Source organism: Lynx rufus, unplaced genomic scaffold, assembly GCF_022079265.1.
Source record: "Lynx rufus isolate CCGP_SWC_20201006 ecotype Redwood Valley unplaced genomic scaffold, mLynRuf1.p SCAF_4, whole genome shotgun sequence".
NCBI classification, from domain to species: Eukaryota; Metazoa; Chordata; class Mammalia; order Carnivora; family Felidae; genus Lynx; species Lynx rufus.
This window is the reverse complement of record NW_025814856.1, coordinates 16,729,268-16,747,402: the sequence shown is the minus strand read 5'-3', so window position 1 is coordinate 16,747,402 and position 18,135 is coordinate 16,729,268. Positions and strand designations below refer to the sequence as shown.

Below are 18,135 nucleotides of genomic sequence, written 5' to 3'. Positions count from 1 at the left end.
GGATAATATTGGTGACAGACTCTTAGAATTATAAATTCTGTCCAAAATCATATGTATTTCATTCAGTTAATTAACAAATGTCACCAAAGAGATAGGAGCTTATCATCTTGTAGAATCATCGTGTTGTAGAATTGGGATTTATGTACCTATTAAAAATAATGACAAACATAAATAAGGATCTGATGAGATTTACAGGCAGTACTTGTTACAGAAGGTTAGAAGATCTCTGAATTTTTTTTTTTCTTTGCCTGAGATGATGATCTTTGCTAAGTATTTGCTGATCCCAGCTGAGGGTGAGAAATGTTTTGGAAAAAAACTGTAAATAGTATGTAGGTTGGTGAAAATAGACTTAACTGAGTCAGTAAATGGACTTTTTTTAAAAAAAGAAACAATAACAAGGAGTTTTCTGTTTGGAATTTTGGCCAACTTCATGTATTGCAGGTACCCCTCCCATACAAGGCAAACAAGTGTGCAGACCCAGTGACCGCAGGTCTACTCGGCCCAGGCCTGCCAGGGTCCCTCCTGAGCTGCTGGGAGTCTCTTCTCCACGGAAGACTCTTGATCCTGGGCTGGGACCCTGCTCTCTGTCTGAGTTGGGTTGGGTCTCTGGTTCATCTCCCTGTGGTGATCCTGGGAACCAAAGGAAAACTGTTCATGTTGACTTCCTTGAACCCAAGAGAGATCTTGGCAGGGAGGCCTGGGATATAGAAAGCCCACCGATGATGATGAAGAAAAAAAAGAAGAAACCAAAGCAAAAGAGATATTCTCAACCCCGGGCTGGGGGACCTTGGGATGATGACAGTGTAGACGACCGTAAAGGTCATCCCTTTGCAGCTGACACGCAGCAATCAGGTGTTTTCCCCGGCTTATCTACCACTATGGGCATGGAAGGTGGACTGGCATCCAGAGAAACCTTAAAAAAGGACTGTGAGATGGATTCCACAGCCGCCAAACTGGTAGCTGAGACCTTCATCTCAGAAAGTCTCAGTGTTCCTTTGTGTCCTTTGGAAGACACAAAGTCTTCCCCCACAACTGCAGGAAGTTCTCAGCCCAAGCCAAGAATAGAAGCAGAGGTCAAAGATAACAAGTCAGTACCACTGGGCCAGGACCAGAAATCACTGCAACAAGAGGAATGCAAACCACAGCATGCACCCCACCCGAAGACCCCTGTGGATAAAAGCCAGACAGTAGGGTCGCCCGATCTAAAAGGACCCCTGACAGAATGTTCTGCACACAGAGTAGAAATTCCTTTGGAGATCAGACCCAAAGAGAGTTGCTCTCCTGCCTTGGACCAAGAGTCTGTGGATGGGGGTTCCAAACCCATAGCAGGAAAAGTACTGCCTACTCTCGTGCCCACTTTGCCAGCTGGTGCCTCGTTAGGAAGTAGTCTAAAAGAAGGGAATGATAAAAGTAAGGTGACTGAATTGCAGAAAGACAGACAGAAAGGGTTTTTGGAAGGAGCTGAAGAGATTAAAGAACTAACAAAGGAAGCTTTTCCCAAGCAAAGACAAGAGATGAGCATCTTGGCTTCCAGGCAGCCGCAGGACGAGGTGTTAGTTCAGGTACCTGGGTTAGGGAATGAGCCATCTCAGAGAATGGCAGGGGACGGCAGAAACAGGAAGGGAAGGGCAGGTTCTGGGAAGGTAAGAGCCAGTTCTGGGAAGGGTAGAGCAAGGTCTGAGCCACCGTTTCTTCTGGACAGCTGGAAGGATGGCCCAGCTGTTCTTGCACCAAGCGAGTCGACCCCTAGAACTGAAAGAATGACTGCTGGGCTGAAGTGTGAGGAGCTGGGTTCTTCAAAGCCACCAGGGACCGCAGCGGATCTCCCTGAGGCAGTGGTAATGGGGAAGCCTATGGAGACAGCCGACCCTAGGGGGGCAGGCACCTCGCATACATTAGTTCATTTGGGAAATGGGGCAGGCGTTACTCAGACTTCCGGAGCTAGAGCAGAACAAGGAGCCACAGCTGTAGATATGGGTGTCAGTAACCAGAGCAAGGAAGGAAAGTGTCCTTGGATGGATGGTGAGGCAGCTCCCTGGATTTCTGAAAAGCCTAAGAAAAGGAGTAGTGAGGGAAAAACGAAAAAGTTCAAAAATAATTATCCCACACAGCCTGCTCGAATGGAGAGCAAGGAAGAAATCCCCAGCCCATCTTTTGTAGGGAAAGATGGAGATACTGGTAGCACTCCTCATCAGAACAAGGATTTAGGACTCCCTTTCCCCTTAACTCATGGTCCTCTGTTCTCACATGCATTAGCTATTCCCACAGTGGAAGTAGGTGACCGAAAGGGGAGAAACGTTGAGGTTAATTCTTTTGAGCTTGGGAACAAAGCTCTTGGTGGGAACAAAACAAACACAGTCAAGGACTCTGCTGTTATTGAATCAGCTACCAAGGTGACAGATGTGAGCTGCCAAGACCAAATCCAGGGGGCAGGATTTGTTCCTTCAGTAGTGTCTGAGGAGAATAAGACAGATGCAGCCAAGGGACACACTGCAGTGGCTGACAAACCAAATAAAAGGAGCAATGATGGAAAAAGTAAAAAGGTTAAAAATAGTTTTCCCGAGAAGCATCTTCTGGAGAATAAGATAGATGCAACAAAAATACATGTTCCCATGGAAACCACAGGGGACCACAGAATTGAAGGAATGGGCTACGTGGATGAAAATAGAAATATTACGTTTACCTGCCCCAGAACACCACCAGGGTTGATGAATAAGTCAGCCTCTCCAGAGGCTCGGGAGTCAGCAGCCTGTGAAGGACCACCCACTCCTGCTTCTCAAGTAGTAAAGGAGGGTGTTTCTTTTCCAAACTCCTTGGCAGAAAGTGGGCAAGAGACAACTCCAGCCCAGATATCCACATCATTAGTGGTGGATAACCGCAGCAAAGATGGAGTCCCAGATCAAGAAAGACCCAAGGCCCCCTCCGTTGTTATGCCTTCTACAAGCACAGGAGGAGTTACCCTAACTTCTACAGCAGCCACAGAAACAGTTAACCATCAGGGGGGTAGCTGTCTTAAGAATAAAGGTGAGCTTGCCGATCCCGTGAAAACTGAAGCAGGGATAGAGGGAGGACATGTGATAGGAGAATCTGAGTCAGTGCCCAGTGGTGCATCTAAGCATTCAATAGAAAAAATCACAGAGCTTGCAAAGGAACACTTTCTTTCCAGAGTGCCAGTAGAAGACCAAAGCCTAACAGGTGAGGTCAGAGTCCTAGAAACGTGTGCGGAGAGTAATAATTTTCCAACACACCCAGTTACTAAAAAGAAAGAGTCTGAGGGAAGTGCTGCTCCAGTTCAAATCCCTGACTTATTAGGAGACAAAGCACAAAAGCCCAATTTGTGTGAGGACCAAAATGCTGACAGTAGCGATTCCAAGGACCCAGATGGTTTGAATAAGGAGGTAGATAGGGCTCTTTTGCCTCCGAAAAGTGAAGAACATAAAGTGGAAGAAGTTAGCCTGGCTTCTCCAGTCACTGAATCAGAATCGATTTCCTTGGCAACACCAGAATTCCAGTCCGATTCCTTGGATGGCAAAGCTGCGACTACCCCGTTGCAGGTGGTAGATCAGTTAATAGTGACTGCTTCCGAGGATCTTGAACTCCCAGAGCCCAAAGATAAGATCTTGGAGGCACCTGACACAATGACTGAAAAGTCTGAACCCAAGGCACCTGGAGAAGGGAAGAAGGAAGATAAAAGCAGAGTGGCAGAACCGATGAAAGGCTACATGAGACCTACCAAGTCCCGAGGCCTGACTCCACTTTTGCCAAAGTCTCCCGTCCAGGAGCGAGAGAGATCCAAGCAACTAAAGTCCAGCGGTATGACCCTGCCATGGGGCGATGTGTGTGCTTGTGGCTTTGAGTCAGCATCCAAAAGGCACAGAGCTTGTGCTTCGGTTCCGTCCAGATTCTAATCATCCTTGTTAATCATTGGTTTGTTGGCATGAAAATGTGTAATTGCTAATGACGTGTTTTCTGCAGCCAGGGCATGCCTTGTGTCCAGCTTGAGGAGGCTGGTGACTTGGTTGCATGCCTTTTTTACCCAGCACTGAACCTTGAGCTTTAGAGGAAGTAGAATTTCAAACAATAAATTGTTTAGCAGAAGGCCTGTCACCATCCACTATTCTTCATTAAAAAAAAATTTTTTTTTTTGCCTCCTGTGTGTAAAGCTTACAGCCAGATTTAATCATTATTTTGTATAAGGATTCACAGGAGGAAAGAAAACATTTCAAGTTCAGCTGTATGCGTGGGATTTTTTTTTTTTTTTTTTTGTCTGTATATATTTGTAGCTTGTGCTGGTGGGACTGAATATCCAAATTGCTTTTAGAATCCGTGAAAATGGTCTTCCCCATACGAGGACCAGCATTGGTAGGCACAGACTTTGTGTTTCTGAGTAGCGGGAAATGATCTGTCAGTGTCGCACCACATCTTTTACCACTTTGATGCTCACAGCCATTGACTCCAGGTGCATGTTGGGCAGAGCTTGGGGCATCAGTTGTTGTCCGTAAAACATACTCTACATCTACGGACAACTCATAAAACTTGCTAGTGTGCGATTCCTCATAATTTTGCCCTTTTTGGATCTCATCAGTCAAGTTATTGGAATGAGATTGAGCAAGATGATTCCTTTGAGATTTAGAAATGTTTTCTTTTCTTTCTTTCTTTTTTTTTTCCCTGAAAAGTATACATCTAATCATAGCTTCCCGGAGCCTAACATTCGAAAAGATGTTTCCTGGCGTTTGAGTTTTTTCAGCCTACAGATGATGCTGTTTCCCACCTCGCATGATGCAGCTACTAACTCCAGAAATTAAAATAACACCAGTTGGCCCTGGGGTTTTGGAGAGGCTTCGTCAGGGGATGATGTGCTGCATGGTGTGGACTTGTTGTTTGAGGTCAAGCTTGTGATTTGCATGGATTTGTACCCAGTGAGGAACACGTGCTGTGTGTGTAGAGAATACTAAAGGTCATTTATCTGCGTAAGACATTCTCGTCTTTTCTGTTCTTATGTTTCTTCTGTTAGCTACCCTATTACCGAGGCAGGAAATGAAGTCATATGTAGAGGGCTTTCCAGCCTTCATTAACACTTCTGGTTCTTTACTAGAGTTTGTCTAGAGTTTGTAGACTCTTTAGTTTCAAGGGTAATGTTTTCCTGAACTCTAGCCATTTCTTTTTGCTCAGTATTTCTAAAGAAATGTAGCGAGAGGATTTGTTTTGATTCTTGAGCAAGCAAAGCAGAAGTTTGAGAACTGTTAGGGCCCAGCCTTGGCCAGGCCAGGACCAGAGACTTGGGTTAAGGGTGGCCTTGCAAAGGGGCTGAGGAGAGAATGGTGGGTTTCAGGCAAAATTTGGTGTTTCTGCTAGATTTCGATCACACCTTTTCCCTAAGGACAACCTATACTTTTTTAATGGATAATTTTTTTAACTAATTTTTGAATGTTAGTACATTCCCATGGTACAAAGGGGTATACACTTAAATGTAAGTCTGCCTCCCTCCATCAGTCCCCATTCAAGTTTCCCTCTCCAGAGACACCCAGTGTTAACAGTGTCTTACACATCCTTCCAGAGAAAATTTACACATAAAGAAGCAATAGCATATATATTTGCAGATTTTATACAGATGAGACATATAATACATACTGATGTGTGCCTTGGTTTATAAACTTAACAGTTATTGTAAAAATCTTTATAAATCAGTACAAAGAAGGGGACCTCATTCTTATTTAACAGCTGTATAGTATTGCATCATGTGGATATACCCTAATGTATTTTATCACTTCTTTATTGATAGACATCTAAGCGTTTCCTAGTTTTTCTTTTCTTTTTTGTCTTTTCAAGTTTATTTATTTGTGAGAGAGGGAGAGAGAGAATCCTAAGCAGGCTCCGTGCTGTCAGCACAGAGCCCAGTGTGGGGCTCAAATTCAAGAACCATGAGGTCGCGACCTGAGCCTGAATCGAGTCAGGCACTTAACTAACTGAGCCACCCAGGCACCCCTCCTGGTTTTTCTTTATTAGAAACAAGGTGCATAGACTGTCCCTGTACATACAGAATGTCATACTTGCATACTTGTGCAAGTACATCTGTGTAATAAAAGGGACCTCTGGAGTAGACTCTCTGGTTTGAAGAATGTGTTCGTAATTTTGACAGGTGTTGCCACATTGTTCCCCACAGGGCCACAGAGATGTACTCACCCTCAGTGTATACCAGTACCTGCTCTTCTGGCCTTCCTCCACTAGTGCACATTTTTTGTTTGTGTGCTGATCTAACAGGTGAACAGTGATTTATTGGCGTGGATTTATTTTGGGTTTTACTTATTTAGGGGCTTCCTTGTGTATTACTGAGTTTATAAAAACCATCCCTACTCTGAGATTATAAAAATAATTTCTGTTTCTAGTTTTTCACATTTTGAATCTTTGATCAATCTAGAATTTCCTGGCATGTGTGTGTGTGTGTATTTATGAGATGTGATATAGAATTACTCGGTTGTCCACCAACATGTGTCTTAATCTGTCTCCCACTGAAGTGCTGCCTTTGTCATGCTCTAAATCCCTGTAGTTGGTCTATTTCTGGATTTTCTTTTCTGATTCATTGGTCTTCTCGTTGAAAAGTATATTTTCATATTTCATAGTATATTTTAATATCTAATAGGTCTAGTCCAGTCCCACTCCTCACCCTGTTAGTGTTTCTTAGAGTTTTCCTGACTCTCCTTGCTTATTACTACATAAAAATTTGAGAATTGACTTGTATAGTTTTGTAAAAACACAAAACAAAACAAAAATCCAGTCACTGTTTTTCTTTGAATCACATTAAATGTGTCAGTTATCGGGGGAGAGTTGTTGTCTTGTATGGTGAGGTTTTCTATCCAACGACACAGTAACATGCCATGTTCAGTAACTTCACATGTTCAGGTTTACATGTCCTTGTCCCTCACTGGTATTTTGATGTTTTCTTCTTGCAGATCTTGTATCTTTCTAGTAAGGCTTATTCTTTTTTTTTTTTTTTTTTAAATGTTTGTTTATTTATTTTAAGAGTGAGAGAGTGTGCAAGAGGGTGAGGAGCAGAGAGAGAGAATCCCAAGCAGGGTCCCTGCTGTCAGCACAGAACCTGATGTAGGGCTTGATCCCACGAATCATGAGATCATGACCTGAACCAAAATTAAGAGTCAGACACTTAACCAACTCAACCGACTGAGCCTCCCAGCGCCCTTAGTGACGCTTATTCTAAGGTGTCCAAGAAGGAGGAGAATGTGCAGATACAGAGCTTCAAGTAAGCCTGGAGTCTGAGGCAGGAAACTGAGTGGAACAGGGAGTATAGTGATTTGTGATAGGGGACGGGGCAGGGTAGGCCCTCATACCCAACTACCACTGTTCCATGTAGGCTGTGATGTTTCATCCACAACTGGTTGTAGGCCTGGCCTTATTATATTTTTTCTTTGTTTTTCACTTCAGATCATTCGTGTTAACTGCCTACTCCTAGATTGCTAGCAATTAATAGTAACTACCATCTGTTAATATCATGTGCCTAATTATCTATAGGTAGGTAGGTAGGTAGGTAAGTAGACACACACACACGTACACACACACAAAACAATACTACGTAGTATTCTCTCCATTTTATAGATGAGAAAAATGGAGACTCTCCACATTAAGGTCATACAGATAGTATAGTGGCAGAGGCAGAATTTGAACCGAAGTCTTTCCAACTCTAGGGCCCGTCATTTTCTCATTCTTTTCTCAGAGGAACCTTCCAGAAGTTTTAGGTTCTTAAAAAGAAAAAGGTGGAAAATTAGTCATTATATTTTCTTAATGTCTAAGCACTAAGTAAGTACTTTTTTTAGGTAGAGAAGTGGAAACACCTCATGAGGACATACATTTTGAATCAGAGGCTAATTTGGGATTGGGATCTAGGTCTTTTGACTCGGTCTAGCATTTTATTCTCCAGGCAGAATAAAATGTGTCTGACTTATTCATGTGTTTTCCCTAACACATAGTATTGAGCTTTACATACATATGATGCCTGATGACATATTAAAAATTATAAATGAATTATCTTTTGTGAGTCTTAACCCTCTTTGGAAGTAGGGAGAGTGAATAGACTGCTAATGTCTCTTTTGGCTTAGTGTTCCCTCGCCTTTTATCTTTTCATGCCACTTTCAAGTTTAGGGAAACTTTACCAGAGGGCTTCTTCACATATATTGCATGTTGTTCTAGGCAGGGAGGATTGTGATACTTCAGGTAATCTGAGCTCACCTTGGCAGAAAAGGACTTCCTTTGGGACTTTTTTGTGAATGGAAGAGCCAGTTTGAAAGAGCCTCCCTCTACTGGACTCTAGTCAATGCTGTCACTTCACCGGCAGCCAGGTAGAGCTGTGAGTGACTGTGCACTTGGCATGTTGTTCCCTAAGTGCGATAGTTATCACGGATCCCTGTAGACAGGCCCTTCCCTTTGCCAAAGTTAGAACCTAGCCTCCTTTTTTCTGGCTTCATTTTCTTTAGTTTGCCTGAGCCCATCATCCAACAGCTGGGAAACGTCGGTTTATGGTGGGAAGTTCTCTTGGCATGAAACTTGAAGTAATTTATAAACCCCAAATCCTAACAGTTTTACAAATAAAATATGCTCGGCAGATGAGAAGATTACATTTGTAATCTTAAAACTTGCTACAGTTTTACAACTGGTAAAGTATCGATTAAGTAATATTTCTTCTTAACTATAGTGCCCTTCCTATAGTTCCTTTCCTTACCGCTTTCTTCCCATTTACCTGCTTATTCTCTGTTGTTGGTTTTTTAAATGCTGTTTGTTAAAGAAATGTAGTGGAAAATTGTATATGTCATACAACTAAAAATAGCTACCATTTTAAAAAAATGTTTATTTAGAGAAAGAGAGAGAGCAAGCACAAGCAGGGAAGGGGCAGAGAGACAGGGAGAGAGAGAATCCCAAGAAAGGTCTGCACTGTCAGTGTAGAGCCTGAGGTGTGGGGCTCAATCCCACAAACCAGTGAGATCATGACCTGAGCTGAAAACAACAGTCAGATTTTTTTTTTTTAAGTTTATTCATTTTTGAGAGAGAGAGAGAGACAGCGTGAGCAGGGGAGGGCCAGAGAGAGAGAGGGAGACACAGAATCCAAAGCAGGCTCCAAGCTCTGAGCTGTCAGCACAGAGCCCCTGACGCGGGGCTCGAACTCACTAACCCCAAGATCATGACCTGAGCCGAAGTCATACGCTTAACCGACTGAGCCACCCAGGTGCCCCAAATAGCTATCTTTTTTTTTTTTTTTTGAAATTTACTATATGTTCAGCACTCTTAAACTCTCTCAACCCTCAAAGAACCTGTGCTAATGTTTGCCTCATTTGACCCAGTGCATGTAAATATTCTTTGAAATGAGTCCAGCAGATATTAATTTTTCTACTTTAAAATGAGGTTGGTGGGGCACCTCGGTGGCTCCGTTGCTTAAGCGTCTGACTTCGGCTCAGGCCATGATCTCACAATTTGTGGGTTCAAGTCCTGCGTCAAGCTCTCTGCTGATAGTTTGGAGCCTGGAGCCTGCTTCAGATTCTGTGTGTCCCTCTCTGTCTGCCCCTCACCTGCTTGCTCTCCCTCTCTCTCTCTCAAAAAGAAATAAACACTAAATTTTTTTGTTTTTCTTGATGAGGTTGGTTCTTCCGCTCACACTCCCTTCACTGGTCACTTTTGTCCTCTGGTGACAATAGCATTGGCAGATTCAGAAAAAAAAACGATAAAACAATTTAGCTTCTGATTTTTGGTGTTGCAGATATATCTATTTCTTTAAAATATGAAGTGGACAGGTGTGCCTGGCTGGCTCAGTCAGTAGAGCATGTAACTCTTGATCTTGGGGTGGTAAGTTCGAGCCCCACATTGGGTATAGAGATTACTTGAAAATAAAATCTTAAAAAAGAATAGTAATAAAATAAAGTAAAATATAAAGTGGACAATAAAGAGATCTTCCCTTTATTCCCCTTACCTCTTATTTTTTTATTATTAAAAAAATTTACACTTAATTTAACATTAATTTTAATGTTTATTATTTTGAGGGAGGGAGAGACAGAGTGCAAGCAGGGGAGGGGCAGAGAGAGAGAGAGAGAGAGAGAGACAGACAGACAGACAGAATCCGAAGAAGACTCCAGGCTCCAGGCTCCAGGCTCCAGGCTCCAAGCTGTCAGCACAGAGCCCAAAGCGGGGCTCAAAATCACGAACCCGCAAGATCATGACCTGAGGTGAAGTTAGATGCTTCACCGCCTGAGCCCCGCCCCGTCCCCCCCTCCCCCACAGCGCCCCATCCCTTACCTCTTCTTTTTAACCTAAAATGTTAATGCAGGCCATCTCAGCTGTGAGCAGGTTGAAATTGGTAATTTTTAAACTGTTTAGCAATGATAACTTGTATAAGTTTAAATTTTTTCTTTAATGTTTATTTATTTTTGACAGAGAGAGAGAGACAGAGCATGAGTGGGGGAGGGGCAGAGAGAGAGACACAGAATTCGAAGCAGGCTCCAGGCTCTGAGCTGTCAGCACAGAGCCCGACGCAGGGCTCAAACTCATGGACCGTGAGATCATGACCTGAGCCGAAGTCGGATGCTTAACCGACTGAGCCACCCAGGCGCCCCCATAATTTGTATAAGTTAAACCAAAATCTAATTATCATACAATGTTCCTGTTACACTGTGAATGGTGGACACTCAAAATGATTTGGACTTTTTAGTAATTTAATTCATTCATTCATTCATTCATTCATTCATTCAACAGACACCAGGTAACATTACTCCCACATTCTAAGGGTAGATTAATGACACATTCTCTGCTTCTCCAGCATTCTAGAGTGGGGAGATAAACACAAACATAATTTTACTCTAATGAGAGAAGTTTTATAATACAGTGTGAGCTAAGAGTTTATAGAGCTAGGTCAGGTAAAACATTCTAGGGGATAGACTGCGTAAAGGCATAGTGAAGTACAAATGCCTGGAATATTTGAGGAGTAGCAAACATTTTGGAGTGACTGGCATATAAGTCAAGTTTGGGGAGCAGGGAGATCTGTGAAACATTTTGAGATGAGATTGAGAGAAGGAATACAAGCTCTCAAAGGGTCCTGGGAGTTGTCTGTTGCCTCCGTAAGCAGAGGATATTAGACTTTATGCTGGAAGTGATGTGGGACGGGGGGTGTTTACCTATTTTAATTGGATGATTCTCTTTTCTTTCTTGAGGCCATGGGAAGGTCAATACTATGCTAAAAGAACAAAGGGTTAGAATTTCCAAGTCATACTTCTTGGGGGACTTTTCATCTATAAACATTTTAATGCTTAAGGGTGTCAAATGACAAAAATAATCCAGTTTAGATAGGAGTTTGATGTCCTTTATTCAAAGGAAAACAATCCATGGATTGGGGGAGTACAGTGCCTAACAAGCAGAGGTGCACTTTTCCCGAGGAATTTGGGGCAAGAGCGAGTTTTATAGAGCATTAGAAGAGGCACTGCATGACAGCATGAGTGACTAAGAGGTTGGGGATTTCCTTATAAGACTAGCAGGTCCTATTTTCTAGGGTAAGGTAAGCTAACTAAAGCAGAGTTGGAGGTTTGTGATTGGTATATATTAGGTTACCTTGACAGGCATTTCCCAAAAGTGCAGGCTGTTTTGGCTCTAGATTTGTGATAGGAGCCAGACCTCCATTTTTTGGGTCCCAGTAGGTGAATTACTTTTATCAGGAGTCACATAAGTTAGATTGCTGGTTTCATTTTTTAAAAATCCTATCTATTTCCCAATCTTTGAAACTCAATTAGGGAGAATCACAGTTTTCTTGAGTTAAATATGTACTAAGAAACATTTCTGAAATTCAGTAGAATATGGCTTTGAGATGGTTGTGCGTATATATATATATATATATATATATATATATATGTATATAAACACAAACATTATTTACTTTCAGGTAAGAAACTTAGATTGCAACTTTGTAACCTTCAGGTTTTATTAGTAAAGAGTATCAGTCATTGTAATCAGTGGAATTACTGACTGTCATTATAATGATAATTTATTAGAAATTGTTTTCTGGAGACAATATCAGGGAACATTTGGTCAATCTGGAAAGTAGTTTTGTTGCCTTGGTAATGACTAGGAGAGATGCAGAGGAACCAGTTGTGGAACATATCAAAACCAAGGCCCTGAACAGGTTGGGTACTAGCTGAAGGTACAGACGAAAACAGAAACATCTGCCGGTACGTCTGCTAAGATCAGAGACCTTCAGAGACCTGCAAGTTGTGCCAGCACCCTTGGAGGCTAGACATGTCGTTATATGGTCTCATAAAAGAGCCTTAGAGGGGCACCTGGGTGGCTCAGTGTGTTGGGCATCCGACTTCAGCTCAGGTCATGATCTCACAGTTCGTGAGTTCAAGACCCACGTCAATCTCTGTGCTGACAGCTCAGAGCCTGGAGCCTGCTTCAGATTCTGTGTCTCCCTCTCTCTCTCTTTCCCTCGTTCACACTGTCTTTCTCAAAAAAGGACTGTCAAAAATTAAATAATAAATAAATAAAGCCTTAGAAACCACCACTGACCAGACACATGGGTGTATCTATGTACTTTCCTTAGACTCAGAGTGGAACTTAAAAATCTTTAACCCAAAGGACCTTCCAAATTGGAACCTCTCTAGATGAGTTTAATGATGGGAAGGGTCAAGTCAAATTATAGAGTCTGTATTCAAGGAATCCATTCATCCTTCTGCTAAGCAGAACTTTTCTGAGAGCCTACGTACTGTATCAGATTGCTGGTCACCACCATGGCAAAGATGGACTCATCATTTTCTTGCCTTCCGGTAGCTCCCAGGAAAGGCACATAAGTAAACGATTATGGTGTAGTTTCCAAATAGAGTGTGAGCAAGTATGATATTGTAAAAACATGAATGAGCCGGTTTGGGGGTGGGGGTCTGGGAGACTTCACAGAGGTGACATTTAAGTGGGTTCTGAAGGAGTAGGAGTGGAACCAAGAGGAAGGAATTCCAGTGGCAGCTGAGTCTAGAATTGAAGCCTTCTGGTTCTTAAGTAGATTTAATTTCTTTTTGCCTGGATGTGCTCAACCTTTTAAGGTATCATGTAAGTTTGTCATCTAAGAGCCTGATAAAGTATCACAGAAGCTGGGGAGATTTGAGTTCCTTGCCACAGCTGTCTCCTGTGGGGGAATGTGCATTCCTGAGTGAAACTCTGTCTATAATTCTGAATTGGACCAGAGCACTGACAGAGCCTCAGTTTTTACTAATTAGTCTGTCCTAGATTTTCCCCATTTTTCACGAGCCAGATAGCATTCACCTCATTTGGCAATCTTTAAACCCATTAATTCTTGTTCCCTGTGATTTCTTCCTTGGTATGTGTTACAAAAGCAATAGTGTAGTCAAACTATAATCCACTCTGTCCCCTTCCCTATGTAAAAACCTCTAGATCTCTACTTTTTTCTATGGAAGCAGGACCTGCCTGCCTATGCAGAAGCACCATGAAGGGGAAGCTCACAGTGTTGAGGAGCTGTGAAAAACCATTAATGTAAATTTAAGTTCTCTCAGAATGGAAACTAATAACCAGAGATCACTAAGGAAGAAGTTGCTCACACCTTCCTCATTCTTTGTACAATGAAAACAATACCATGATAAAGGTATAAGATGGACACTAAACCTTAATGCAGTTGCTTCTTTGTCTCCTTTATTTCAAGCTTGTTTTGCCCCCCAAACACACATACACGTATACCACACGTGTACACATTGTATACTAGTTTTGGAAGCTTTGAATTAATCACAAAAATTGTAAATTAAAGTCTGTAGTACTTTTCTTTACTGAGCAAAAAAGAAACAATGAAAAGGAGAGGCAACCAGTGACTAAGATCTAGTTTTGCTCAGTTGTGTGGGAAGCCTGTCAGTCAAAGACCAAGCATCTTCCACATGGCTCTTCCATTAGCTCACCATTTGATCTTAGGCAAACCATTTCATTTTCCCCCCTCTGGACCCTGTTTCCTCTTCTGTAAATTGAGAAGATTAAGTTAGAGGAGTTCCAGCGTTCGGATCCTGTACCGTAGCACATACGTCATTGTCCTTGCAGCACTGTTGTTATAAAATGACCCTTGTCCACTTAAGAAACAAAACAAATGAGCAAAGGAGAAAAAAAGAGAGAGACGAGCCAAGAAACAGACTGTTAACTACAGAGAACACACTGACGGTTACCAGAGAGGAGGGGTTGGGGGGGATGGGGAAAATAGGTGATGGGGATTAAGAGGGCACTTGTGATGAGCACCGGTAATGCAAATTAAAACTTAAAAAGACGATAATAAAAATTTCAAAACAGAATAAAATGCTTTTGTCCTAAAAGAGACTTGGAGAATAGGATATTATTTTCTTTAGGCAGTTTCTCCGATTTTGAGAGCCAGCTTTTCTTTTTCTCTTGCGTGTTATTGAAATTAGCATTTGTATGGTGTTTCTTGGTGGTGGTGGTTTGTTTATTTTTGCCTACCTTTATCAGAAGGATTGTCATGCAGTAATTCTCCAGTCCAGGGACTTAATACTTTATCGTTTCACATCAAATTCCCTGTTGGAAGCGGTAAAACCTACTTCATACGTGAATACGTTTTCTTAGTTTTTTTTTTTTTTTTTTTAAGCTAGCATCAGCGGGTACATTATGTTAGTTAGCTACCTTGTTAGATGGTTTTTATCTTCTGTTGCTTCACACCTACACAAGAGATGGATTCTGTGGGTGTCCCCATATTATGCCTTATGTTCTCCTGTTGTACTCAAACCCAGACCCCTAGGTGACACCAGGCTTATGTGCAAGCTTGAGCATCTAGCTGACGTGATGTCTTGGGCACTCGCCTGTACTCTGGGCTTCCTGTCTGGGCTTATACTTCTTGGCCACTGACCTCTCTGATTTCTTCTTCAACTCTCTGACTCTTGAGCCCTCGAACACTGAGGCCTCTGCTTGGCACAGTAACCGAACATTGTCTTCTTGCAGGCTGACCACATTTCTGATGTGTAGTAGGAACCACAGTCTAGAATATGTGCTTCTTTGTGACCAGCCAGCTTCATTCTCCTGGTTCCTGCTCCTGGTCTTTGGCTGACTCACAGTTTGCAGTTTGCTATTTATAGATAGAGTTGTTGAGACAAGATACACGGGATTTGAAGATACCAGGGACTTAACAACTATAGTTACTGCCTTAGCTTCATTTGTTTGTTTCATTTGTTGTTGGTACCAGTGGGAGGCTCTGGATAGGCTGGCTAGAACTAAAAATCATTGGACCCTAGGGGCGCAAATTTAAAAATCATTTGACTCAGAGGAACAAGTGTCCATGCTTGTTCTTCACCTAGGCTGTCTCTGCCCTTTCAGAATATGGCAGCCAACTCAGCCCCTCTTGTCAGACTTGCAGCTACATACATCACCTAGGTAGTCCTCTACCATCAGGAGCCCCAAGTTAAAATCAAACCACTCTGAGTTGGACGTAGCAACAGACCTGTGAGTCCTTGATGCATGTTTCAGCCTTTTCATTGAGTCGTAAAGGTGTTAAAACTGTGACACTGGAAGGCACCTTAAAGGCCCCCCTCATTTTACGGAGGAACAAACCAAAGCCAGGAACAGTTAAGTGTGTTGCTCAGAGTCATAACTAGTAAATGACACAGAGAAATTTTAAAACCTGGTCTTTTGACTCCAAACCAAATTATTTTTTTCCCCACAAACCAAAGATAGAAGGTGTCAGTAAATTGGGGCGCCTGGGTGGCTCAGTCGGTTAAGCGCCAACTTCAGCTCAGGTCATGATCTCGTGGTTCGTGAGTTTGAGCCCTGCGTTGGGCTCTGTGCTGACAGCTCGGGGCCTGGAGCCTGCTTTGGATTCTGTGTCTCCCTCTCTCTCCACTCCTTCCCCACTTGTGCTCTTTCTCTGTGTCTCAAAAATAAATAAACATTAAAAAAATTTTTTTAAAAAGTGTCAATAAATTGAGGCTGTGTGTGTGTGTGTATTAGGGGTGGGGAGTGACTAGTTTCTCAGTGGATGGGGTTGTTGAGGCATACCTAATTTCTAAGGCATTTTCTAAGATTTGCATCTGGCATGTTTGGACTGCATTACAACAGCCTCCTGCAGGCGTTCATAATTTTCATCCTATATTATGCATACATAATTGTATTATTCACTTATAATGTATGTATAAAAAGATAAGAAAGCCAGAATTCAGCTATATTTTATCACTAAGCCTTTCCGTACCCAAGACTCTCCATCTTTCTTTTTCCCTAATTACTTAGTAAATCATGACCTTTGTGGTAGAGTAAGGTGACACTGGTTCCTTGCCAAGGAACCTTTGTTGGCTTTGACATGTATTGCTATTAAACTACTTAAGGTCAAGAGGAAGGAGAGGCTCAGTTTATGTTCAGGACAAAGGTTAAATGGAAAAGCACATTTTTTGAGGCTTTCAACCCTGCCACTCTTGACCATCAACATAGCCCAGTGTTACGTACTGAAGTTAATGCAGAAAGCGTATACAGTTGGCTTCTGCACTATGGTTGGGGACTTGAGAGAAGTGATGTGAGTAATGTGAATAGTAGAGAAAGGGTACTTGGCGACAGAGGCTCCAGTTAAGGAAACTTTCCTGGGCTGGGCTTTGGTAATCTCATCACATTTTATAGATCAAAGAGAGCAATCTTAACTTGAACTTTTTTCTTTTTTTTTTTTTTTTTAATTCAGGTTAGTTAGGGGCACCTGGGTGGCTCAGTTGGTTAAGTGTCCGACTCCGGCTCAGGTCACGATCTCCCAGTTTATGGGTTCGAGCCCCCTCTTGAGCTCTGTGCCGACAGCAAGGGAGCCTGGAGCCTGCTTCAAGTTCTGTGTCTCCCTGTCTCTCTGCCCCTTCCCCGCTTACTCTCTCTCTCAAAAATAAAATAAAATAAATAAAATAAAATATAAAATAAAATAATAAAATAGGGGCACCTGGGTGGCTCAGTCGGTTAAGCGGCCAACTTCGGCTCAGGTCATGATCTCACGGTCTGTGAGTTTGAGCCCTGCATCGGGCTCTGTGCTGACAGCTCAGAGCCTGGAGCCCGTTTCAGATTCTGTGTCTCCCTCTCTCTCTGCCCCTCCCCTGTTCATGCTCTGTCTCTCTCTGTCTCAAAAATAAATAAACGTTAAAAAAAATTTTTTTAATAAAACATTAAATTTTTTTTTTAATTCAAGTTAGTTAACATACAGTGTGTCTTGGTTTTAGGAGTCGAACCCAGTGATTCATCTCTTACATGTGACACCCAGTGCCCATGCCAACATGTGCCCTCCCTAATGCCCATCACCCATTTAACCCATCCCCCCCACCCACAGCCCCTCCAGCAGCTCTCAGTTTGTTCTTCATATTTAAGAATCCCTTATGATTTGCCTCCCTCTGCCCTTTTTTCTAAAAGAATTATTAAAAAATTGTAGCCAGATCAGTGTAGTTGATAGCAGATGGCTTTAAAACAATCCAGCCTGAATTTTCTTCATCTTGGAAAAAGGCATCTGGTGTATTCCTCCTTGATAGAATATTTTGGAGTATCCTATGTTAGCCCATAATAGTGACTTACAGGTGAAGCAACAAAACTCAGCTTAATTTAAGGTAGAATACGGCCTGTCTTCTCAGTGTAACTTTTTTTTCCCAAGAATTTTCTTTTCTGGATATTTCAGTCCTGAATGTACAGTTAACAAGCTCAGAGGCCAGCACAGCAAAGGACTGTGCTGGATTAAACAGGGGCAGGGGGCTGTGTCACAGATTGCCAGAGTCCCTGTGTTCCAGAGGTCAGTGTGTTCACATGGCAACTAAGCGATCGGCTGGCTAGAAAAAGCAGGGCTGGTGCAGTGGAGGGGGGGGGGGGACCCGGCTTGTCCAGGGAACTGGTGGGGAGCAGGGTCAGGAGTAAAAGTGCAAGGGGTATATTGTCACTCAAATGTCTTGTAACTAGAATACATGTCTCTAAAGCCCTGATTGCTGAGATCCTGGGAGGAACCCTTTATTAAACTCTTCCATAGTACAGAACTACAGGTGAAGCTCTCACTGAGATTTGGGGACTCCACTCAAATCAGTTTTCAAGTCAATTTGGTGAGTTGCTGTGACAGCAAACCCACTCATGCTCTGAGAAATGAATGCCTCCAATTTTGACACTATA

General features: G+C 42.5%; 1 protein-coding gene across 10 annotated transcripts in view; it reads left to right on the top strand.

Annotated features, from left to right (window-relative positions):
- The window catches only part of MAP4 (microtubule associated protein 4), a 195,467-nt gene that overhangs the window by 142,468 nt on the left and 34,864 nt on the right, over window positions 1-18,135 (top strand). For 7 of the 10 annotated variants that reach the window (XM_047095989.1, XM_047095990.1, XM_047095988.1 and 4 more), the window contains one exon: window positions 442-3,813. The exons of the other annotated variants lie outside the window; for them this stretch is intronic. In XM_047095989.1, the coding sequence (XP_046951945.1) occupies window positions 442-3,813 (3,372 nt within the window). The remainder of the gene's footprint in view (window positions 1-441; window positions 3,814-18,135) is intronic. 10 annotated transcript variants of the gene reach the window in all.